A 20,562-nucleotide genomic window follows, 5' to 3' on the forward strand; every position below is an offset into this window, starting at 1 on the left:
CTGCTATCTATAAGCGTGCAACATAGGATTGGATGTATAGATGTACGAAAGAAGTAATAAAATTTAAATAAAATAAATGGTTAAATGTTGGAAATGAAAATCTACTAATAAAGTTAAATTGGGTCAAGGCTAGATACCTGGTGTAATTTTCATATTTTGGTCCTTTTAAAAACTTATTATATAAATAGATCCATGAAAAAACTTATTGCATAAATAGATCTTTTGACCGCCCCAACGTCATTGGCGCCGTCGTTGTATAGGACGGCGTCAATGACATTAGCGGCATCCTCCAAATGATGATGTTAGGCTTGTGTGTCAGGAGGACGGCGCTAATATCATTGTATACATGACGGCGCCAATGACGTTGGCGTGATAAAAAATGTCCATTTATACAATAAGTTTTTTATAGATCTATTTGTAAAATATGTTTTTTAAAAGGACTAAAATATCACGCCTACATGCCTGCTTTACATTTGCAACCGGTTGCGTTTCTGGTTGCAGTTAGAAAGCAGAATCATTGCGTTTGTACTTGGCTAACGCTGCAAGAAGTGAACAAGAACCGTGGCCAGCTTTACCGTAGCTAGCACTAGAATTGTCCGCGCTGCTTTGAATTGACTACTCGCAAGTTTTATGCAGTGAAGTTACTGAAAAAAAAACTTGAGTTCATTCCTTTGCTGCTGCGCTGCAAGAGTTCATGGTACTCCCAGACTCGATTGTACTCCATTGACTGCAGGCTCCTCGACAACTCCCGATTTTCTTCCAATGAATGCGCAGATCCTGGAGCCACGGGTTACTATCCGATAGTACAGCACTACGGCAGAAATTTTGATTTCGAAAGTCAAATATAGAACAAACATGCGCCGGAACTTTATCGAATTGCATTGAATCATACTGTCTATAGGAGAAGGGTTGGATTGTCCTTACAAAGTGTTTTCAAAATAAACCTTATGTTCGTTAAAAAAAACCGTATGAGCAGGGGTGGATCCAGTGTGGGAGCTGTGAGGGCTCCAGCCTCCTTACACGCTAGATCCCTTTGAAAAATAGAGGAGAGAAGATAGAAAAGAACGGGAGAGGAAGAAGAGGGGGGATGGAGGAAGAAGAAGGTAACCAGCCTCCCAAAATCTTTAAATCTTGGATCCGCCCCTGCGTATGAGACAACTTTTATATTGACATAGTGAAAAAATATTAAAGACTTCAATAAAATGCTGCAGTTAGAAAAGAAGGAAAAAAAACATCACCACCGTTAGCTGAAAACACCTACAAACTATGAAGAAAATAGCTCCAATCTACCCACTACTCAGCTTGACTGATTGATACCAAATTTATAAAGTCATCGCAACTAAAGTAGCCTCATAATCTAAGTCTTTATAAAAAAAACACGATATTAAAGGTACGCTAGAGTATTCCACCGCATAGTTTGTACTTGGAGATCCTTATTAGAGGAAGATGAACATGCCTTGAAAATGCTTTTGAAGGGATCGCGAAGCATATTGTTGCCAGCTCGATCCGAATATACTATAGCGGTATAATTGTATAGGTTTCACCTATCATATGCCTAACCTGTTGAAACCCATCACTCTATCACCATCCAACCAATATGAGTGCTTAGTCTCCACTGTAGAAGAAGTTTAAGTCATGTATAGACTTTTGGAGAAGCGAGTCATGAAGTTTTTTTGTTACTTATGGACGGAATTTTAGAAGTAGAATTGAAGCGTAGTCTTCCTGTTCTTTCTTAATTAATGGTGAAACTTTTCTTATTATGTACTCGTGACTGTGGTTTTGGTTATGTACAGCCCGATAAGGTTTAGAGGCCGTGATTAATATAATCCATTATCTAAGAAAAAAAAGTCTTCACTGTACCGATGCCCCTTCGTTTGTCAGTCATTTACCGGAAAGCCTATTCAGGAGGTGTTTTTGTTTGTTTGGATTACCGATGAATTACCACAGCTGATTCCTAGTTAGTAAAAGTTAAACTTTAGAATTAGGTGTAGTAGTTGAGTATTCCAGTGAACCGGAAGCACTCAACGGCAACAAGCTCCAGCATGTGCACAAGCGAAACGACCTGCCACAGCCAGTGCAGGCTTGCGGTCGGTTGACACCTGCCCGGACGCCCGGCGCCACGGGCGAGCCGCTTCGTCGCGTCCATCCAGCGGTGTCAGACAGACAGGGCGCAGCGCAGGAGGAGCAGTAGGGGGGTCGTCCCTCCGGGCCGCCTCCGACTCCGACGGCGATTCTCACCGCTGTTCCCGGTGTCGGTGACTGGCGCCTTTGGGCCCGGAGCCAACGCCTCCATCAGCCATCTGTCAGGTCAATGCTTGAGCCAGAACGAGAATCTCACTGGCTCTCCTGCCGGCACCGCCATGGACAAGAGAAACGGAGCTACACGGCCTGTTTGGATGGTCGCAAACTTTGCTTCTAGTATAACTTAGCACCCTCGTTTGTGCTTATGTTTACCAACTAAAATTTAAATTTGTAATTTTAAATTTAGATTTGATTTTAAGTTTTTTATCGTAATTTATTTTTTTTATCTTAGATATTTACATCGCTAAAAACACATATATAAAAAAGTTTTATTTATAAATTATGTTGTTTCATTTATTTCTAGAATAAGCCAAAAGATGGGTAGCCAGTAAGTAATTTGCCATATGGTAAGTAAAACGTGGCTCGTCTCAACTATAACACCCAATCAAATACTACTTCTATATTTTAATAAATAACATCATTGAGTTTTAGCACAGTTTGACCATTTATTTTAATAAAAAACTTATGTGATTATCATTTATTTTATTGTTATTTAATTTACTATTATTTTAATCTCAAATGTTAACATATTCATATACAAATATATACAAATTTTTAGAATAAAACGAATAATCGAAATAAGAAGAAAGCATATTATTCTAACAAGTTGTGACACGTGGCAAACTTTGACCACGAAACAAACTGGCACATGTTCCCTCCTGCGCCGTACCGAAAAATCTGGCTGCGTTTGAAAGATGGTCTTTTTCATAATTGCTCACCTGCAAAGTGCGTGTGATCATCTGAGCATGCACACCCGTTTCGGAGCTGGAGATGGTTGCGAGATGGCGACCAGGCAACCGAGATAAGTGGTCCACTCAATACGGATACCGATATGGATGGATGCAGCTACACAACAGAGTAAGCCTTCTGGCCCAAAACAAGTGACACGATTTTGGGTGTTTATAAGGCCCATTTTGTACAGTGTCCAACTGAAGAGTGCAAAGTGCAGGACACATGTAAATGTCAAGCTAAAGGCTTCCAATTTCCAGCCCACGGATCTGTGAGATTGAGGCCGCGTTCGGGAGGAGTAAAATGTGTGTTAGCTATTCGGCGAGGAACGTTGTAATAGTTTAGTATATAATTAATTAATTAGTAATTATAAAAATATAAAATAGATTAATATGACTTTTAAAAACAACTTTTTTATAGAAAATTTTCGTAAAAAATACGAAATCGAAAAGCGTGCGCGCAGAAAACGAGAGAATTAGGGGTAAGTTAAAATGAGCCGAACGTGAGTGGGTGCTCTTGCCAATCTTTGATCTCATTGGTGGAGAAAAAAAATGAATGAAGCAAGAACATTAATCTGAGTTATGAGGTTTTAAAATAACCTATAAAATAAACTGGGATGAAAACCTCAAAATCAACTCTTTGATAAAGTTTTAAAATTTAAGGTTCGGTTGTGGCTAATAAGTAAACAACCAGGCGATAAAAGGCTTGGCTGCAGAGACCCACAATTCTAAACGACCTGAAGCAAAATTGCAAAATTGCTGCAATTTCCGCGTTTTATCAGTAGGGCGTCAGCTAGCTGAAATGGCCCCCAAAATCTGTGCTCCATTGAAAGAAAAGAAAAAAAACGAGTAACGTGACGACCGACATGAGAAGTATAATGGAACTGGACGAGCAAAGAAAATTGCTTCATCAGAAAGTTCAGAGCAACTGAATCCGTCCCTCTTTTACACACGGCTGTGTCCTGTATGCCTTTATCCTTACCAGTGACACGACCCTGCTGTACCTGTCGATCAGTGAAGATAACAGATTGCCAAATGTTCAGATTGTCCCTGTAGGGTTTTCATCCTCCTCTGGTGTCTGGATATATATGATCTCCTCTCAATTCGTTCAGGCTTCTAAATCTGGAGATAAACCCCAGCCTTGATCACTGTCATCAATCTACCCAAGTTACTGAAGCAGAATTCCGATTGCACGAGGCTGACAGATCCCTTGGTTCCTGGGAGAATTTGTCCTCTGGGACTGGGAGAGTAAAAATCTTACGTCCGTCCCGAAATAACATTACTTTTTAGTTTTTTAATATAATGTTTTAACTCTTTATTTTATTTAAAATTTTTTTATGATTAATATTTTTATTCTTACTAGATGATAAAACATGAATAATACTTTACGTGTGATTAATTTTTTTAAATTTTTGTATAAATTTTTTAAATAATATGAATGGTCAAAAGTTGAAAAAAAAAACTTACGAGGCTAGTACCGATTTTTAAAGTCACGAGGCGAGCTCGGCGTCCGAAAGCAATGGCGTCCAGCGAGTACGTACGTCATCGGCAGCGGCAGTGCCAAGTGTAAAACGTGCTCGTGCTATACTGCTATGGGTGCATGTCATACGACTCATACGGCACGGTACGGTCGGAATAGTGAATTCTTTGCATAATAAAAGTTTATATAAAAATTCTTCATCCGATTTTTCTAGAGACAATTGTTAGCTTTATAGCAGTTTAATTATTCGTTTACCACCTTAAATAACTTAAACAGAATCAAATAATCCTTTAATTACGCGTCGTTTAGTTTGAAAAAAATTTTGGGAGAAGTGTCCCGTCAAAGATTTGATATGATGTTTTTGGAAAAAAAAATTTGGGAACTACTACATCCGTCCCATAATAATCTTATTTTTCGTTTTTCCGTGTCCAACATTTAACCATTCGTCTTATTTGAAATTTTTTTGCGATTAATATTTTTATTGTTACTAGATGATAAAATATGAATAATACTTTATAAGTGACTAATTTTTTTATATTTTTATATAAATTTTTTAAATAAAACGAATGGTTAAACGTTGGATACGAAAAACGAAAAATAAGGTTACCCGAAGAAGGGATGGAGTAAACCAGGCCTTATTCAATCAAAGCTAGCATGTCAATTGGAGCCATAGGTTATCACGCTCACGTAGTCACGTGACCTGGGATATCCCTATCACAAAATAAAAAAGCGACCCTGCATCTGGACCGTCCGATCTGCGATGAGCGGTCGTTAGAAGAGCAGAAGCCGGCAGACCCGCGTGTTAGGGCGCTCTGTGCAGTTTGAATCGCGTGGACGCTCCTACGGAGTAGTAGTATTATTCTGGGGTGGGCCCGCATGCAGCCTTAAAAAGCCTGCGTTGGTCGTGAGCAGGGCGAGCAAGCCGCCACTTACAAGTGGGCCCAGCCCCCTGCACGTATCTCCTCCCCCTGTCACTCACGTAGAAGTACCAGCTAAAACCCTGACACGCGGGCCCGACAGCATCGTGCACAAAGTACGCTTCCTGATTACCCTTTAAATAGGGCACAATTGCAGCGTTAAACTCCATCTACCATGTGCATGCAAATTTTTTCTTTCACATAATGCATAATCCGGTATTCAACTTATTAAAGTATATGCAGCTACTTATTACTCTAAAACTAAGACACGAATATTAAAAAAATATGTGAAAAAAATTGAAAAAACAACGCTACTATTAATCAAGAGGAGAACGTAAATAGATAAAATAAATAAAGAATTGCATTAGTTGGGATGGTGGGATAGGCGAAGAAATATATTTATTTTAGAATGAATCTGAAATAACTTTATTTTAAGATGGAGTGAGTATAAAATTATTAGGTTAAAATAGAATTAACATGACGACCAAAATATCAGGACCATCTTACATAGTACACATGTACAGGCTAGTGTACACATACATATACATGTGTACTACGTAATTCTACTGTAGCCAACAAGACAAATACTAGCGTCGTTAATGGTACAGGGAATGCACTAACAGCACGATGATTGCATCCGAAAGAGCTGATGCCAAAAAGTTCGCAGGCTCCGTTTCCTTTCCAGTAGCGGTCTCTATACTATAGTACTACAGCTAGTGTACATTGCATTGCGAAAGCTAACGCTAATCTGCTCCACTGCAATGATAGCGTCGCTCGCCAATTTGCATAACACTGTGTGTTGTGGCGTGTCGACCCCAGAGGGGGGCCCAAAGAATCCAAAACGCCCGGCCCATCAGCCTAATTCTCTCTCGTTTCTTGTTTTTTTTCTTTTGTATAAAAAAGGCTAAATACGTCACGTAATCCTCTCCCTCCCCCCCCCCCCCCCCCCCCCCCTCTCTCCGGATATTTATCCATTGGGTAGCCCCCAAGAAAAAGCATGGACGGAAGCAGCAGCAGAAGAAGAACTGAACGATAACGAGAGGCACGGATTGAAGAGGGAGTACAAATACTAGGATGAATTAGCAGATGGATTACAAAGGCACACCACTGTACAAACGAAAAGAAAAAAAAACAGAGCAAAATATGGAGAAGAGGGAGGAAAAAAAACTGGAGTTTGCGAGTTGAAAAGCACGAGCACCTACCGGCTCGACTCACCCGACGCGACGGAATCCAAGCAAGCAGTTATAAATCATCCCGGTGCGGCTCGGCTCGGCTCGATCGGTCGTGGGCCGCGACGTGGCGAGGCGCTGAGGTAGGTGGGGTCTTTGAAAGCTGGGCGGCTTGGCGGCGCCGTCCGGCCGGAGCAGCTACTCGTCCGGCACCCTGTACGCGTCGGCGGTGACCTCCGTCAGCCACAACCCAGGGAACAGCGACTGCGCAAGAACAGTAGCAACCACTGTTAGTTTGGATCGCAGGAGTGCGATTGCACACAACAATTAGGTTTATTAATTAAGATATTATGCCTGGGTATTTAGGGTTAAAGGTGTAATCGAGGGAATAAATAAGAGAGGGTAATTGGTTAAAACAATGGTGGTTTGGAAAGGGGGGGAGGGGGTAGTGTGGGGAATTCGCCTTACATCGAGCTGCCGCTGTACGGCGCGCGGCCGCTTCCTCGGCCGCCGCCGCGGCCGGGAGCCGGTCAGCGCGTAGATGTCCTCCTCGATCTCCTCCGGGGTGAGCGGCACGGAGAAGGGGGCGCGCTTGCGGCGTCGCGACGAGGAGGAGCCCGGCACCACCGCCGCCGCCCACGACGACATCGACGCGGCCGGGCGCCGCCGCGTGCGCTGTCGGAGGTTCCACGGCCTCGGTGCACCGTCCGCCTGGGGCTGTGCTAGGGGGAGCAGTGGAGGAGGAGGAGGCGGCGCCCTGAGCTCGGGGTCGGAGTCCGTCTCCAGCCGGAGGCTCTCCGGTTTCGTCGGCGCCGTCGCCGTCGACGGCGGCGGCGGTGGCGGCGGCGTGGGAGGGTGGCTAGGCTGAGGGACGCGGAGACGGTCGGCGGCGTCTCGCAAGTGGCCCATGAGCTTGACCCGAAGCTCCTCGATCCCACCGTCGAAGGGGTCCTCGCCGCCGACGACCTGCGCGGCGGCTCGACGGTCGGACGTCGAGCGACGACGATCGCGGACGGCGAAGTCCCCACCCGCCGGTAGTAACTCCACCACCGGGAGCACCGCCGTGCGGTGGGCGGAGGGAGGTGGCGGCTGCTGCTGCTGGTGCGCCCACGGCTCGAGGTGGTGCGTCGACGCCGCGGCGGGCGGCTTCGCCCGCGGATCTGCCGTCGCCGCCATACCCAACACCCCCTCGTCCGCAGATGCCGCGGCGGCCGCTTCGACGGCGGCCCGAGTCGGCGAGGAGGGAGGCAGCAGGCGAGGCGAGGAGAGAGAGAGAGAGCAGAGGAGGTTTTGAGGCCACAGGGTGGGGTCGCCGCGCTCGCGTTTTGTTACCCGGGCAGCCCGAAGTGGCGTGTGCTGCGCCCGCGGGGCACCACCGTCATTTTCCCTCTCGCGACCCGCGCGCCCTCAGGTTTACGCCCCCGAATCGCCGTGACCAATACCCTTACACCCACCGACGGATGGGCCCGGGAATTCTGGGTCCCACGTGTCATCTACGTGGAGTGCGGCCGGCTCACGGCGGCGCGAAGGAGGATATCGGCGGGGTGGGGGGCCGGACGGAGACGAAGGCCAATCTGTTACGTCCAGCCCACCAAACGGGGTTGGGAAGCTGGCGTACCCATGTCCGTGAGGGCGAGGGGCGTGGGCCCCACCGTGCAGGGACCGACCCGTCCATGCAGCACGGGTCCTCGTACCCCCGTGGGACCCACCAGATTTCCCGGTGTTGGCCCCACCTGTCAGGGATGGGGGTTCACGCCGCCTCCCGCCCTGGCTTTTCCTGGACCTGGTCTTCGCGGCGTGGAAACGGGGGAGGGGGCGTGGTCCCCACCAGGCAGCCACTGCGGCTGCATCTCCGACCCCCTCCTGTTTGCTGGTCTCACGAGCTTTTGCCACCCTTTGCACGCTTGTCATGTCACACTTTGTCACTGCACTGCTACTAGTGAAGCTACGAGCCTACTGCAACTACGATCGATCAGTGAACCAACGATACTGGTGTTTACTTGCCAGGCAAAAACATCACATCGAACATTTAATCAAATGTTAAAAGAAGTTTTCGGACACAAATAAAAAAACGAATTTTACGGCTAGCCTAAAAACCGTGAGACAAATCTTTTGAGCCTAATTAATCCGTCATTAGCACATGTTGGTAACTGTAGCATTTATGGCTAATCATGGACTAATTAGACTCAAAAGATTCGTCTCAAGATTTCTTCCATAACTATGCAATTAGTTTTCTAGTTCATCTATGTTTAATGTTTTATTTAGATGTCCAATAATTCAATACGATGTTTTTGAAAATAAATCGATGTGATGTTTTAGGAAAAAAAAAAGTACTTGCTCCAGTTTTTAGTGAACAGAACCGATCGAACAGTAGTTTGAGTAATGCTCGTAGAGTACATGGTGTACTGTACTGCTGGTATCTTAAATTCAGACATGGGAGACGACTGTTTGCTTCTAAGTTATAGAAAATGTTTTTAGGTTGTTTAATATAAATTAAGGTTGAGAACAAACTAATTATGACGTTACTTAACAAATAATGAATGGATAATTGTGTGAGGATCGAAGGAAATAAAAAATATGAAGAGTTTTGAATGGATGGTGATGGATAAGACAATAGTATTGCGTACCAAAAATAATTATATTTTCGTAAAAAGTTTAAGATCGTACTACTGTCAGATGCTAGATCATTCGGTGCCCTTAAAATCAAACCGAGAAACAAAGATAGAACACGAGAAAACACACAGAAATGAACGTTTGACGAGCTCAGATCGATCGATCGATTCGGCTCCTGCCTGAAACGGAGAGCTGAACGAAAGAAAAGCGTGGCGTACGTACGTACGTCACGGTGGCGGTGGTGGTGCTGTGAATTTTAGGGAAGCGTCAACCGATCGATGGATACCGTCCAAAACGTGGTTTCTTTGGCCGATCGGTCGGCTACGTCCATGTTGGTGATAATACTAACACGTGCACACGGCAGGAACGGTCAACGGAGATACTAATATATCCCAGGCAAGCCACCGTGTCACGTGTAGTCAAAAGGATTTTTATTTTCAAATATCTGTTTCTTTATATATCTTCATCGAGTGCAATACTACAATATGGCTATGAGTATAAATAAATAAAATAATTTATAAAGCTTATTCTCATAGAGTTTAGGGTTTCTTAAATCATAATTTATTGTTCTAACGTTTGTCTTTAAATACGTAAGAATACGTATGTCAAAATATAACACGCAAATTATTTTTATTGCTGGTAAATTGTTTCTTTTTAGATTATTTGACATGACAAGTGTGCCAACACCACCTACCATCATTACGGTTTTATAATTTAGCCCTTAAATTTTTTGATTTTAAAACCAGTTAAATATAGATTGATATCTACATATAAATTTAACTTAAGGTGACTATTTCATATAAGAAAATTTGGTAACACATCATAAAATCCATAGTAAAGCATAGGTATTTAACTAGTAAGTATTAAATGAAACGATGAGGTGGGAACCAGGTAGCTATAAGCCTAGAAACTTCTTTGGTGAATGCAGCAAACTGCTGCGAAGAGTAGAATACATGAAAAAAAATGGAGGCAAAATCTCCGACTTAGTTATGGTGGATAGGCATTAAATTTGTTTAAATCCTTTTTCTGAAGGAGGACTGGTGACATCAATTAAAGGAAGATAGTGTTGGTACAGATAGCAAGTGCAGGCTTTAAGTAATACTGAATAAATGAAATAGATATGCTGTCCAGGATAATGCAACTTCCTTGCATATTCCGGGAAAGGAAGAACAGAATGAATCTTCAAGGAAAAAGGGAGGGCGAGAGCACATATTTCCCAGACATACAACAGTGGAAGAACTGTGTATTGTGGGTGGGGTTGTGCTAGTGGAAGCTTCATCAGCTGTAGCGATAGCAAGCAGCATGTCATAAGCAGCATTCCATTGCAGAATTAGTTAAAAAAAAAAAGAGCCTGGAGCACGGCATCCCGTCAAACAGGAACTTTAAATAAAACGGCATTATGCTCAGATGCATGTCGCCCACATCGTTACATTAGGCATGAATATCCTGGACAAGCGCCTTCTAATTTTTAATTATCCCGTCAGCACGGGATACCGTGCAGTAGTTTTTATGAAAAAAAAACATTCCATTGCAGAAATTACCTTCATTTAACATTTTACGATATTTTGATACTCTTAGATTTATATAGATTTCATAAATTTAGATAAATATATAAAATGCATACATTAATTTATGGATGAATTCATGTAGAGACAAAATATTTTATAATAAGTATATAGATATGTTCCCTCTGATACCGGTGAGTATCATTTGCAGAATTGACTACAGTAGACAACTATTAAAGCACCTCTGTGACACGAAAGAAAAAGAGACTCGAATTGTTTGGACTTTGGCCTATGCTCGAGCTGCTATAAGTTACTGTTAAATTTTGAATTTTCAATTTAGTATCAGATTTTTTTTGGTTTTTTTATCATATTTTCTATATGGTTGTAGCCGACTTATTTATTATCTTTGTACATTGCCTTATATCGTGAGTACTTGTGCTTGTTTGATGAAAAATGAAAAATAATCTAATTTTGTGATAGCTATTTAATGGTATAAGTGATAAAATTAACTCATACAAAGTTAAAAGTCTACTTTAAATATATATTATGATAAATTTTAGTATATATTTTTTAAAAAAAAACATATTGTTTGGCAATTCGTGAAGCGGAGATAAGCTGATGGAACGGCCCAGTCAATTCTCGCATACAGATGCCATAAATTGGCCCCCAAAACTAGCTTATCATTCCCGTGTTTGCAACAGAAACAAATGACTCAGGGACATGTTGATTCCTTAGTCGGGTTCATCCAACCAAGATCAATGTGCTACTGTGAGTCTATGACATCAGGCACATAGATACTACTCTGTCCAAAAAAAAATTTTTGGGTTCTTTAGATCGAGCGTTTAGCTATCCATCTTATTTGAAAAATTTATTAAAAAATTAAAAAAATTAGTCACACGTAAAATATTATTTATGTTTTATCATGTAGTAACAATAAAAAAATTAATTATAAAAAAATTTCAAATAAGACGAAGAGTCAAAAATTCTAAAGAAAACAAAAATTCATTTATTTTAGGATGAATGATGTAAAAGTGATCTACAGAAAGAGTTGACAAATGAAAATACCCCCCAGGGTCTACATTCTCGTAGTTTAAGGAGTCGCTTTCAGCAATCAATACCAAAGGGAACCAAACATTCGAGTACACCAGAATAATGATTGGCAAATCATAAGGCTTGGTCTTGCTCATCTCATTTCCCCCTTCCCTGGAACTGTTTACATGCCATGGATAAAATATATCCCAATCTGAAACCTCAGCATTTTCCTTTTTCAGAACAAAATAAATGCTTCCTCTGAAGTTTCAGCATGAATCTGGAGCAGTACTACTTGAACAGGCAAATGCTTTTGACTTGCTTGGCTGCTGCCTCTAATCTTTAATTTGGAGGGAAAAGTACATAATCCATTCGTTTCAAGTGTTCTGCCTGTCGGTTTCTGAATATTAATGATCTGTTTTCTTCAAACATATTGTTCAGTCTGAAGTGAATGGCCAAGTAACAGAATGCTAGGAAAAAAAAGCAAGACGGCAGTGCATAAAAAAAGCAATAAGTACCTGATAAGACAGGGTGACAAAGATCTCCTCTAACTGACATGGAATCAACCATACATGTTTCTGGCAAAACTAGAGAACTGATACATAAACCTGGTTTAAGATATATAGCTAGGAACTGAAATTGCAATCGAGATGCAACACAGAAGAACCGGATTGAAACCAATGCCAAGGATTTCATACCACCCAGAATTAATCAATAACCTGTCATGTCTGTCCAGAAGTAAAGACTCGAAATTCTTCTGCAAACTGTAATCCGAACTAGACATGAAGAAAGAAAGAAGTACCAGGCATCACGAAAGCGAGAAGCAAAACCCAACAGTCAGGTAAAAGAACTACACAACATTCATGGGGCATTAAGGTCTGAGAGAGATACATTATCATCAACTGCATTAAGGATCGACAGACTGACAGTCTGAATCTCTCTTTTGTCTATAACTAACATAAGCCAATGGTTGATCTTGCTTCTCGGAAATCCATCTCCTCCTTCTTCTGGTAGCAAACTCAGAATCCTCCCTTCTGCACCAGTTCAGAATCGAGTTCAGCAACTGGAACGTCCAAAAGCAGTTGGTAGAACAGACGAAAGATTGAATTTTCTTTTTATGCGTACCTCGTTCACCTTGTAGCGATCACGGCTCACCTCCCAGAGCGAGTTCCCAGGGCAAATCGTCTGCGGCGAAGAGAAAGCTCAAAGTGATCAGCAATCATCGAGGAAGTAAGAAGAGAATTCGTGGCGGCGGATAGATTGATAAAGAAAAAAAAAAGAAATTGCGCTTCATCTGTGGCTGCATACGCACGTCGATTTTGCGCTGGACGTTCCTGGGCCGCTTCGCCGGCTTGCGCGGCGCCTTCCGGCCGGTGATCGCATAGAAGTCGGCGTCGATCTCCTGGCGCGTCAGCTCCACCGTGAACCCGCGGCCTGCCCTGCCGCCGCCGTCGGCGCCATCCATGTTCCAGAGCATCTTGTTCTGCTGCGCGTCGTCGCCGCCGTCCCGCCCGCCCTTCCGGTCACGCAGGTTCCAGTGCTTCCGCGGAGCTTCCTGTGCCGCTCCGGCCGCCGCCGCCGCCGCCAGAGGACCGTGCTGGAACCCCGCTCCTCTCGGCGGCGATCGGGCGGCGTTACGCGTGGGCTCCACGGCTACTGCTGCGACGGCGGCCGCGGCGTGGGGTTCTGAGCCGCCCAGGGCATCCAGGTCCCTGCAGAAAGCCATGGGCCGGCGGCATCCCCAGGCGGCGGGAAGGTCGAAGCTTCCGAACAAACCCGGGTCCCTCGGCCTCGTCGTCGCCGGCGCCTCCGACATTGCTGCAGGAGCCGGGGTTACCGTCGCCGGCGAGGACTCCATTGGCAACCCACGCGCAGAGAGAGGGAGGGAGGGAGAAGGGGAGAGGGGATTAACCAGTATGCGCTGTGTGTGTCGCGGAGCTTGCTAGGTTTGCGATTGCATGAGGCGGCTATATATAGCGCGGATTAATCCTCTCTTCTCTTCTTCGATTGGAATGAACAAGAAGAAGAAGAACAAGAAGACGACGAAGAAGAAGAGCGAGTTGGAATCGGTGAGACGACGACGAGGGAAGGAGAGCGAGGAAAATGCTGTGGTTTCCTTTTGGTTTCGCGACGCGACTCCGCCGTGCTACGCCTGCGTTCGGTTGCCCCCCCGCGGATTCTGGCCGCCGATTTCACCCGGATCGTCCCGCTTCTCGGCCAATCCTGAGCGTTGGATCGTGATCCGATGGCCGTAGAAGGCGGATGGCTGTACCGGTTTTATTTTGGTTTTTTTACGCTCTCCGTTTTTTAAAAAAATTCTCAAGAACGAAAATCGAATATATTTGCTTTTTTTATGTAGATGCATGTGAGCAATGTGATTTTTTTTGCGTGTAGTTTTGTCTTGTCTCGACCATAAATCAAATGATATCTATTTGTGAACGCATTTGTATCCGCTTGATGGTCGTCTATATATGTGTCATGTGACTTGTCAGTCGGTTGCCTACGTTGCTACGTTACAACCCGGTAAGCTTCTGTAAAGGTTAAACGACAAATGCTTACGTTTAAAGTTGAATTCAACAAGATAAGGAAAGAATAAAACGAATGGCATCTCTGGGATATATTTGGATACATGACATGTACTTTTAATTGCTTCCAATATATCTCTGGCGTTACCTAAGCCAATATATCTGTAAACTTTAACCGATACCTATGAATGGTATCCTTATCTTTTAGTCATATATATAAGAGTAACATAAGCAAACATTAACAACATTCTATACGAAGCTTATGCAACGCCTAATTGCAAAAGGTGCTTTTCAGTATTGGTGCCAGCAAAACTGCGCAGCATCGGTGTTTTTCGTGCATGGCATAACTTTCGAGCTAACTTGCCTTTTTAAAGCAATCTCGATTGTCTGATTAAATCGCATGACGTCGATGATACAATCATAAGTATCGTGTGTAACAACTCATAGCCTCAGAATATTGAGTGTATTACAACAACATCCACATATCGATAGTATGTAGCTCCATTGCAATATGAAAGACCTTTTTAGGTTCATAAAATGTGATAGAAATAATACTCTTAACATCATGATGTAGCATTTGGTTCATGACCACAACTAGGCATGTTCAAATTGATCCCAATCTAACCCAATGGTATATCGAGCCATGATTAGACCTAAACATTTTGAAACTCAAAAAATCCAAAAAAAAATGCACAAGCCTAGATCAATGTGTATTAGGTTGGGCTTGGGCCTAAACATTGAAACCCAAACTAAAAAAGGAATGAGACAACCTAGCCCATGAAAGCCCGATGTTTGGCCCAGGCTTAGGCATGCATTTTAGGTGAGCATTGGGCGTAGATCAAGCTCACGCTTGACCTATTAGTAGACCTGTCGAAACGTTTCTGCTTATTCTTATAAGCAAAAATTTAATTTTTTAGCCTTAAATTTAGCGATATTAGAGACGAACCCAACGGATAGGTCATAGCCAACCCAGTATGCACATTTTGCTGGAGACCTACATCCACTCCTGATACCCATGATACCCTACCCTTTCTAGATTAATTTGTCTACTCGTAATGAATCCATCTCCTTACCTCAATGTTGTAGATCTCCTAAGAACTACACGTACTAATCATAAAATGTTTAGAACAACATATTTGCTCAATATTTATGGAAATGCTGACCTCACCCAAGCAAATTATTACAACTCATAAGTCGTAACTATCAATGCTATACAAGTAATAACTATTACTATCTCTAACAACATTAACATCACTACAACACGATATACTTTAGTCTGAAAAAAGCGGGAAGACCAATTTTAACAATATTCTTTGCTTTCTTTAATAAATGTAATAGAGACAATATACCAAACTATTGAGTCAAAAGAAAAATATATTAATCTACGATTGTAAGTATTCAATAATGCTTTCACACGGGCGCCCGCCGTGTTTCCTCTTCCTCACTTCTTAGCAAGTGTGAAGTGCACTGTGCATACATAGGTTGCACCCTCCTACTTCTTTATATTAATAACCACAAATATTTAAACATATTTTCTCCTAAACTATATGTCCGGTCTATAATCCAATTAAACCATTGTGTTTGTTATAATTAATTGTTTACCACAAGGTCTCATATGTTTATATTCATATGAAATATTATTATCTAGTTTTCTTTGAAATGTATAATTTTAGTGTTCATAGAATGTTGTTTGAATTCTCCAATAAGTATTTTATGAGGATTCAATAGGTTATTTGAAATGTTGCACTGAATTTTTTTAACTGTGGCTTCATACCTTTGTTTTTATTTCATACAAATATGTTGATGTTTCATTGGTCGAGAAACAACAAAAACTAAATATTTCAATCTATTATTCAGTTAAGTTTCAACATTTTAATATATTGAAACACCTTTTGACATAGCGGTGAGACATTAGAGACCGATGTTTCGTATCATAGAATTAAATATATTTCTTGCCCTTAAGCAAAAATGAGTTAATGATGTTTCATCACTATAATATGGGATTAAGCTAGCTATGTTTTATCAATTTAATATCTACTACAACTTTTAGTGAACAATGAAGTACAAAATTATTTTTTAAGTGAATGATACAATATATATTTCGTAGATAAACGTCTGATTTATATATGTATAAACTGACCGCAATAACCCTGTTAAAAGCGAATCACCTAACCTTGATCAGCAACACAAACAAACGCAAAAGATAACCCGCCTAAGGAACAAAACCGTCTGTTTGTTGCTGCAGCAACCCGCTGCCGTCGATACGCACAGCCGAAAAACCCAGCGAGCGAGCCTCTCTCATGGCTCACAGCCTCAAGGCGCACAGGGTACTGCACGTGAGGATAACCTCCCCTCCTCTTCTCGCCCGCGCCACCAAAATCGCCGGCTTCCGCTCCGCCTCTCCTCTGCCCACGCGACGACACGCTCGCGTCGCCCACCAAAATCGCTCGCGTCGCAGTCGCAGTCGCACGCAGCCAGGCGCTGCATCGGAATCCCACCGATCTCCACCATAGTGTAGTGTACTCCGCTGATCCCAATGTAAATATATTTTCAGTTTTATTTTAGCTCTTTATCTTATTTAATTTTTTTAAAGATTAATATTTTTAATGTTATAAATAGTATTTTATGCTTAACTTTTTTTATGATTTTTAAATAAGAAAAATGATTAAATAGTTATACGCATAATCAAGATATACATTTTTTTATGTGAGAGTAAGGCCCCGTTTGACACACTGTGTAACTTAGCGTGGTGCTACCCAACGGGATCCTGTTTTAAAAATGGGATGATACCGATGAGGTTCAAACACGACACATCGTCGGTATCAGATCCGATACTAGAAACAACATGATTTGGATGATATATCAAACATGATACCTCACTGTTATCAGGTCCGATACTAGAAATAAAGTGATTTCGATGAGATATCAGACACATTACCTTATCGGTACCAGATCTAATACTGAAAACGGGATGATTCTGATGAGGTATCAAACATAATACCTCATCGGTATCAAATTTGATACCGTACTAATACCAGGTGATACTAGTACGATAACATCTGATACTCGGTTAGTATCACCCAAAAACTACCGAATCCTCCTCGTCGTCGTCGTCGTCGTCACCAGTACCAGGTGATACTAGAGTGATAACAAGTGATACTCGGTCAGAGGGATGGAGTGCATCATCGCCGTCACCATCGTCACAGACTGTGTTAGCAGCAACCATGCACTGGGTTCAGCGCCGACTAGTTTGACGACCGCGACGACCAGGAGCGCGCCGCCACGGGCATCTTCTTTGGCACGCTGCTCGCCATCACCGTGCTCGTCTACATCCAGGACCACGTCGACCGGAGCTAGGCCTACGATATCTGCGCTGACGCCATACTCGTTGCCATCACCGTCTTCCTCTCCGACACCAAGAGGTACCGCTACAAGCGGAGCTCCAGGAGCCCCATCGTGCATATCCTCCAAGTGGTCGTCACCGCCACTCGGAAGCTGAGGGCTCAAGCAGGCCCTCACCGCCGTCGCGCTCTACAAGGACCGCCCCGACCACGTTCGGATCCCACACACCACCCAGTTCTCCGACCTGGACACTACGCGTCCCGTCGCACACGGTAGATCGTTACGCAACATTTCTGTATAACTTATTCAGATTTTCTCGTTTTCCACGGACACGCTTTTCGAATTGCTAAACGGTGTATTTTTTTAAAAAAATTATATAAAAATTTGTTTTCAAATACCAATCGATCCAATTTTTAATTTTTTATAATTAATAATTAATTAATTATATATTAATATATTATTATGTTTTCGGGGCGGGGCAACGTCCTCTCAGCCGAACGAAGCCTAAATCGCAGGCACAAGGCGTAGTCGCTCGCGGGGACGGGGGAAACGCCAGGTCGGCTCCCTTCCCTGGTGTACTCGTGTCTTTTTAAAACCTGACCCGCAACAACGCATCGCCCTCCTCGCCTCGCCTCTTCCCTCCTCCTCCCTTCTCGCACCCACCTCTCATGGTCCTCATGGCCGCCGCCGCAGCAGCCGCCGCCGACGAGCAACACAACCCCGCGGCAAAATCCTCGGTCCCGTCGTCCCCCCCGGCCCCGGCTGGCTCCACCCGCACTCGCCTCCACGGCTTCTCCTTCCCGACGACGTTCAGCTGGGGCGCCCACCGCCTCCTCCGCTGCTCCAAGAACGGGGGCGAAGCGTCCGCGACCGCGCCCGCGCCCGCGTTGCCGACGGAGCAGAAGCAGCTGCAGCAGCAGCAGCAGAAGAAGAACCCATCGCTGGGGAAGGAGAAGGGCCAGGAGGCCGCGGGCGTCGGCGCGTCTCAGCCGTCGCGGCCCTGGAACCTCCGCTCCCGCCGCTCGGGCACCGCGGCGCCCGGCGCGTCGAGATCGGAGGCCGCCGCCGGGAAGGCGGCGGCGGCGGCGGGGCAGGGGACGCACCCGCCTGCGCCGACCCCGGTGGTGGCGAAGAAGAGGGGCTTCTCCATTGCGCTCACCAGGGAGGAGATCGTCGCCGACTTCATCGCCATCCGCGGCACGCCGCCGCCGCGCCGGCCCAAGAAGCGCCCGCGCGCCGTTCAGAACGAGATTGATGTAAGGATTCGAGCCTCGCCCTGCGCTTCGTGATTCCTAATTTTGGGTCTCCGCGCTGAATTTTGCTCGGTTTTGGTTGGAATCGCAGTCGTTCTTCCCAGGATTATCGCTGGCAGACGTGAAATTGGACTCGTACAAGATCGTCGAGGAGGTGAGATATCGCTCGATACGTTTGATACGTTCCTTCTCCAAAAAAGTTTCTTCTTTTCCTCATGTGCGTTTTCCTCTCGCAGAAGTGATTGGCGCCACCGTGATGAAGTCTGCAAATGAGAGATCAACTTTCGAGATGTTACCGTCTTTTGCTTTTTTCATTAACTTTTGACGGCTAACATGTCCATACAATAATCATGTTGGTTCTTCTAGATCAGAGGATGGATAATAGATTCGCTGTTGTTCATGAATAGGTTTTCTAATTAGAAGAAGTTGGAATGATATGCAAATACAATGTTTGTACCCCGTGGCATGTGTTGTGATAGTTTGGTTCGGAGTATGGTCCTTTGATGATCCAAAGTTGTCATGCTATGTACATGGTTTCAACTAGTGAAATATTTGTTTCGCTGCAAATTGCTTCAACTCTGTGAGTTGTTGGCTATGATATCACATTGTAGTTTGTAGTGTTAGCGATGATGCTATATTGCTATTCCTTGTTAGTGATTTGTTTTCTGCATTGTACAGATAGAGGAAACACACCAGTTTGTTCCTGCAGTGCAGGACATATATCATGTCCAGAGTTGGATATCTGTATCGAAGAAAATGAAAGTGCTTGTGGTGGAAGAAAGTGATTTAGAAACAGAAAAATAAATCTGAGCCAGTGAATGTCAGGTAGGAAATCAAGCTAGTTTTCAAGGGTGTGCACTTTGTTATAATCTCGTGCTTGTATGTATAGTTTGCACTAATTTTTTTAACACAAAAGCATTAAAACGGCCGATTTTCTATTAAGAAAGGTGTTGGCTTTAATTACTTCTTTCAGAATTAGTTATTCATTTTACATAAATATACCTTATCAATTTATTTGTTCATTATGCGGTGTTCTGTTATGTGCAAAAGTTGGCGCGCTCCATTTTTTGCATCAATAATGCTGGTACTTCTGTTGTTCATCTGATCTCTATTTTGCCTTTTGGCAGATATAGAGTGTTCAGTAGACACTGCTTATTAGAACATTTTGTTAAGTGCATCAGGAATTTGAATTTCTGGTTATCGGCCTTCACATACTGCACACAAGTTGTTTACCTGTGTGCACTGTACAGGAACTGAAAAAGCTGTTTGATAGTCACATTGACTCTTTTATCCATACTCACTTTGCAATCTAATTTATGTGCTCATTTAGTACATTTTGCTATATATTCTGATGACATCTGAGGTGGGTTGACGATCAGGGTTTTTAAGTAATGCATAGTTGTGTTTGGGGGCTGGTATTATTGGATTATTTGGTTGACAGCATGCTCTGTTGTTTTTAGGCTGAAGCCTGAAAGTGAGCCTGAAACTTAAGTTTTGTTTGCCTAATCATTTGCCATGATGGGTTTTTGTTCCTCCATTTTCACAGGATTGGCTTACAATTGAACATGATTGATTCTAGCGATTTGCATTATGTGTCAGGTTCTATTTCCATCCAGCTTGTAGAGTCAATATTTTACTATTGCAGTCACAAAATGGAGGAATAAGTAGCCATTTTTGTCTTCTGTGCACATCAAATGTCA

At 43.5% G+C, this 20,562-nt stretch overlaps 3 protein-coding genes across 4 annotated transcripts; 1 reads left to right on the forward strand and 2 right to left on the reverse strand.

Annotated features, from left to right (window-relative positions):
• Positions 1–6,433: 6,433 nt before the first annotated feature.
• On the reverse strand, positions 6,434–7,862 carry LOC121054510 (formin-like protein 14). The gene is made up of 2 exons (XM_040524472.1): positions 7,064–7,862; positions 6,434–6,859 (listed from the first exon to the last, which is right to left on the reverse strand). The coding sequence occupies exons 1-2, from the start codon at positions 7,769–7,771 to the stop codon at positions 6,794–6,796; spliced, it is 774 nt and encodes a 257-aa protein (XP_040380406.1). The 5' UTR covers positions 7,772–7,862; the 3' UTR covers positions 6,434–6,793.
• A 4,479-nt stretch (positions 7,863–12,341) lies between these two features.
• LOC102721452 lies at positions 12,342–13,600 on the reverse strand. The gene is made up of 3 exons (XM_040524672.1): positions 13,055–13,600; positions 12,868–12,927; positions 12,342–12,776 (listed from the first exon to the last, which is right to left on the reverse strand). The coding sequence occupies exons 1-3, from the start codon at positions 13,598–13,600 to the stop codon at positions 12,762–12,764; spliced, it is 621 nt and encodes a 206-aa protein (XP_040380606.1). The 3' UTR covers positions 12,342–12,761.
• A 4,639-nt stretch (positions 13,601–18,239) lies between these two features.
• On the forward strand, positions 18,240–19,758 carry LOC121054515 (ATP-dependent RNA helicase DHH1-like). Of its 2 annotated transcripts, XR_005811899.1 has the most exons (4): positions 18,240–18,865; positions 18,954–19,016; positions 19,099–19,442; positions 19,541–19,757. XR_005811899.1 is itself a non-coding variant. In XM_040524481.1 (3 exons), the coding sequence occupies exons 1-3, from the start codon at positions 18,278–18,280 to the stop codon at positions 19,102–19,104; spliced, it is 657 nt and encodes a 218-aa protein (XP_040380415.1). In that variant the 5' UTR covers positions 18,240–18,277; the 3' UTR covers positions 19,105–19,758. The 2 variants fall into 2 exon arrangements, 1 of the variants encoding a protein (XP_040380415.1); XM_040524481.1 differs by having other exon boundaries at positions 19,099–19,758.
• The last annotated feature ends 804 nt before the right edge of the window (positions 19,759–20,562 follow it).

Source organism: Oryza brachyantha, chromosome 5, assembly GCF_000231095.2.
Source record: "Oryza brachyantha chromosome 5, ObraRS2, whole genome shotgun sequence".
Taxonomy (NCBI): domain Eukaryota; kingdom Viridiplantae; phylum Streptophyta; class Magnoliopsida; order Poales; family Poaceae; genus Oryza; species Oryza brachyantha.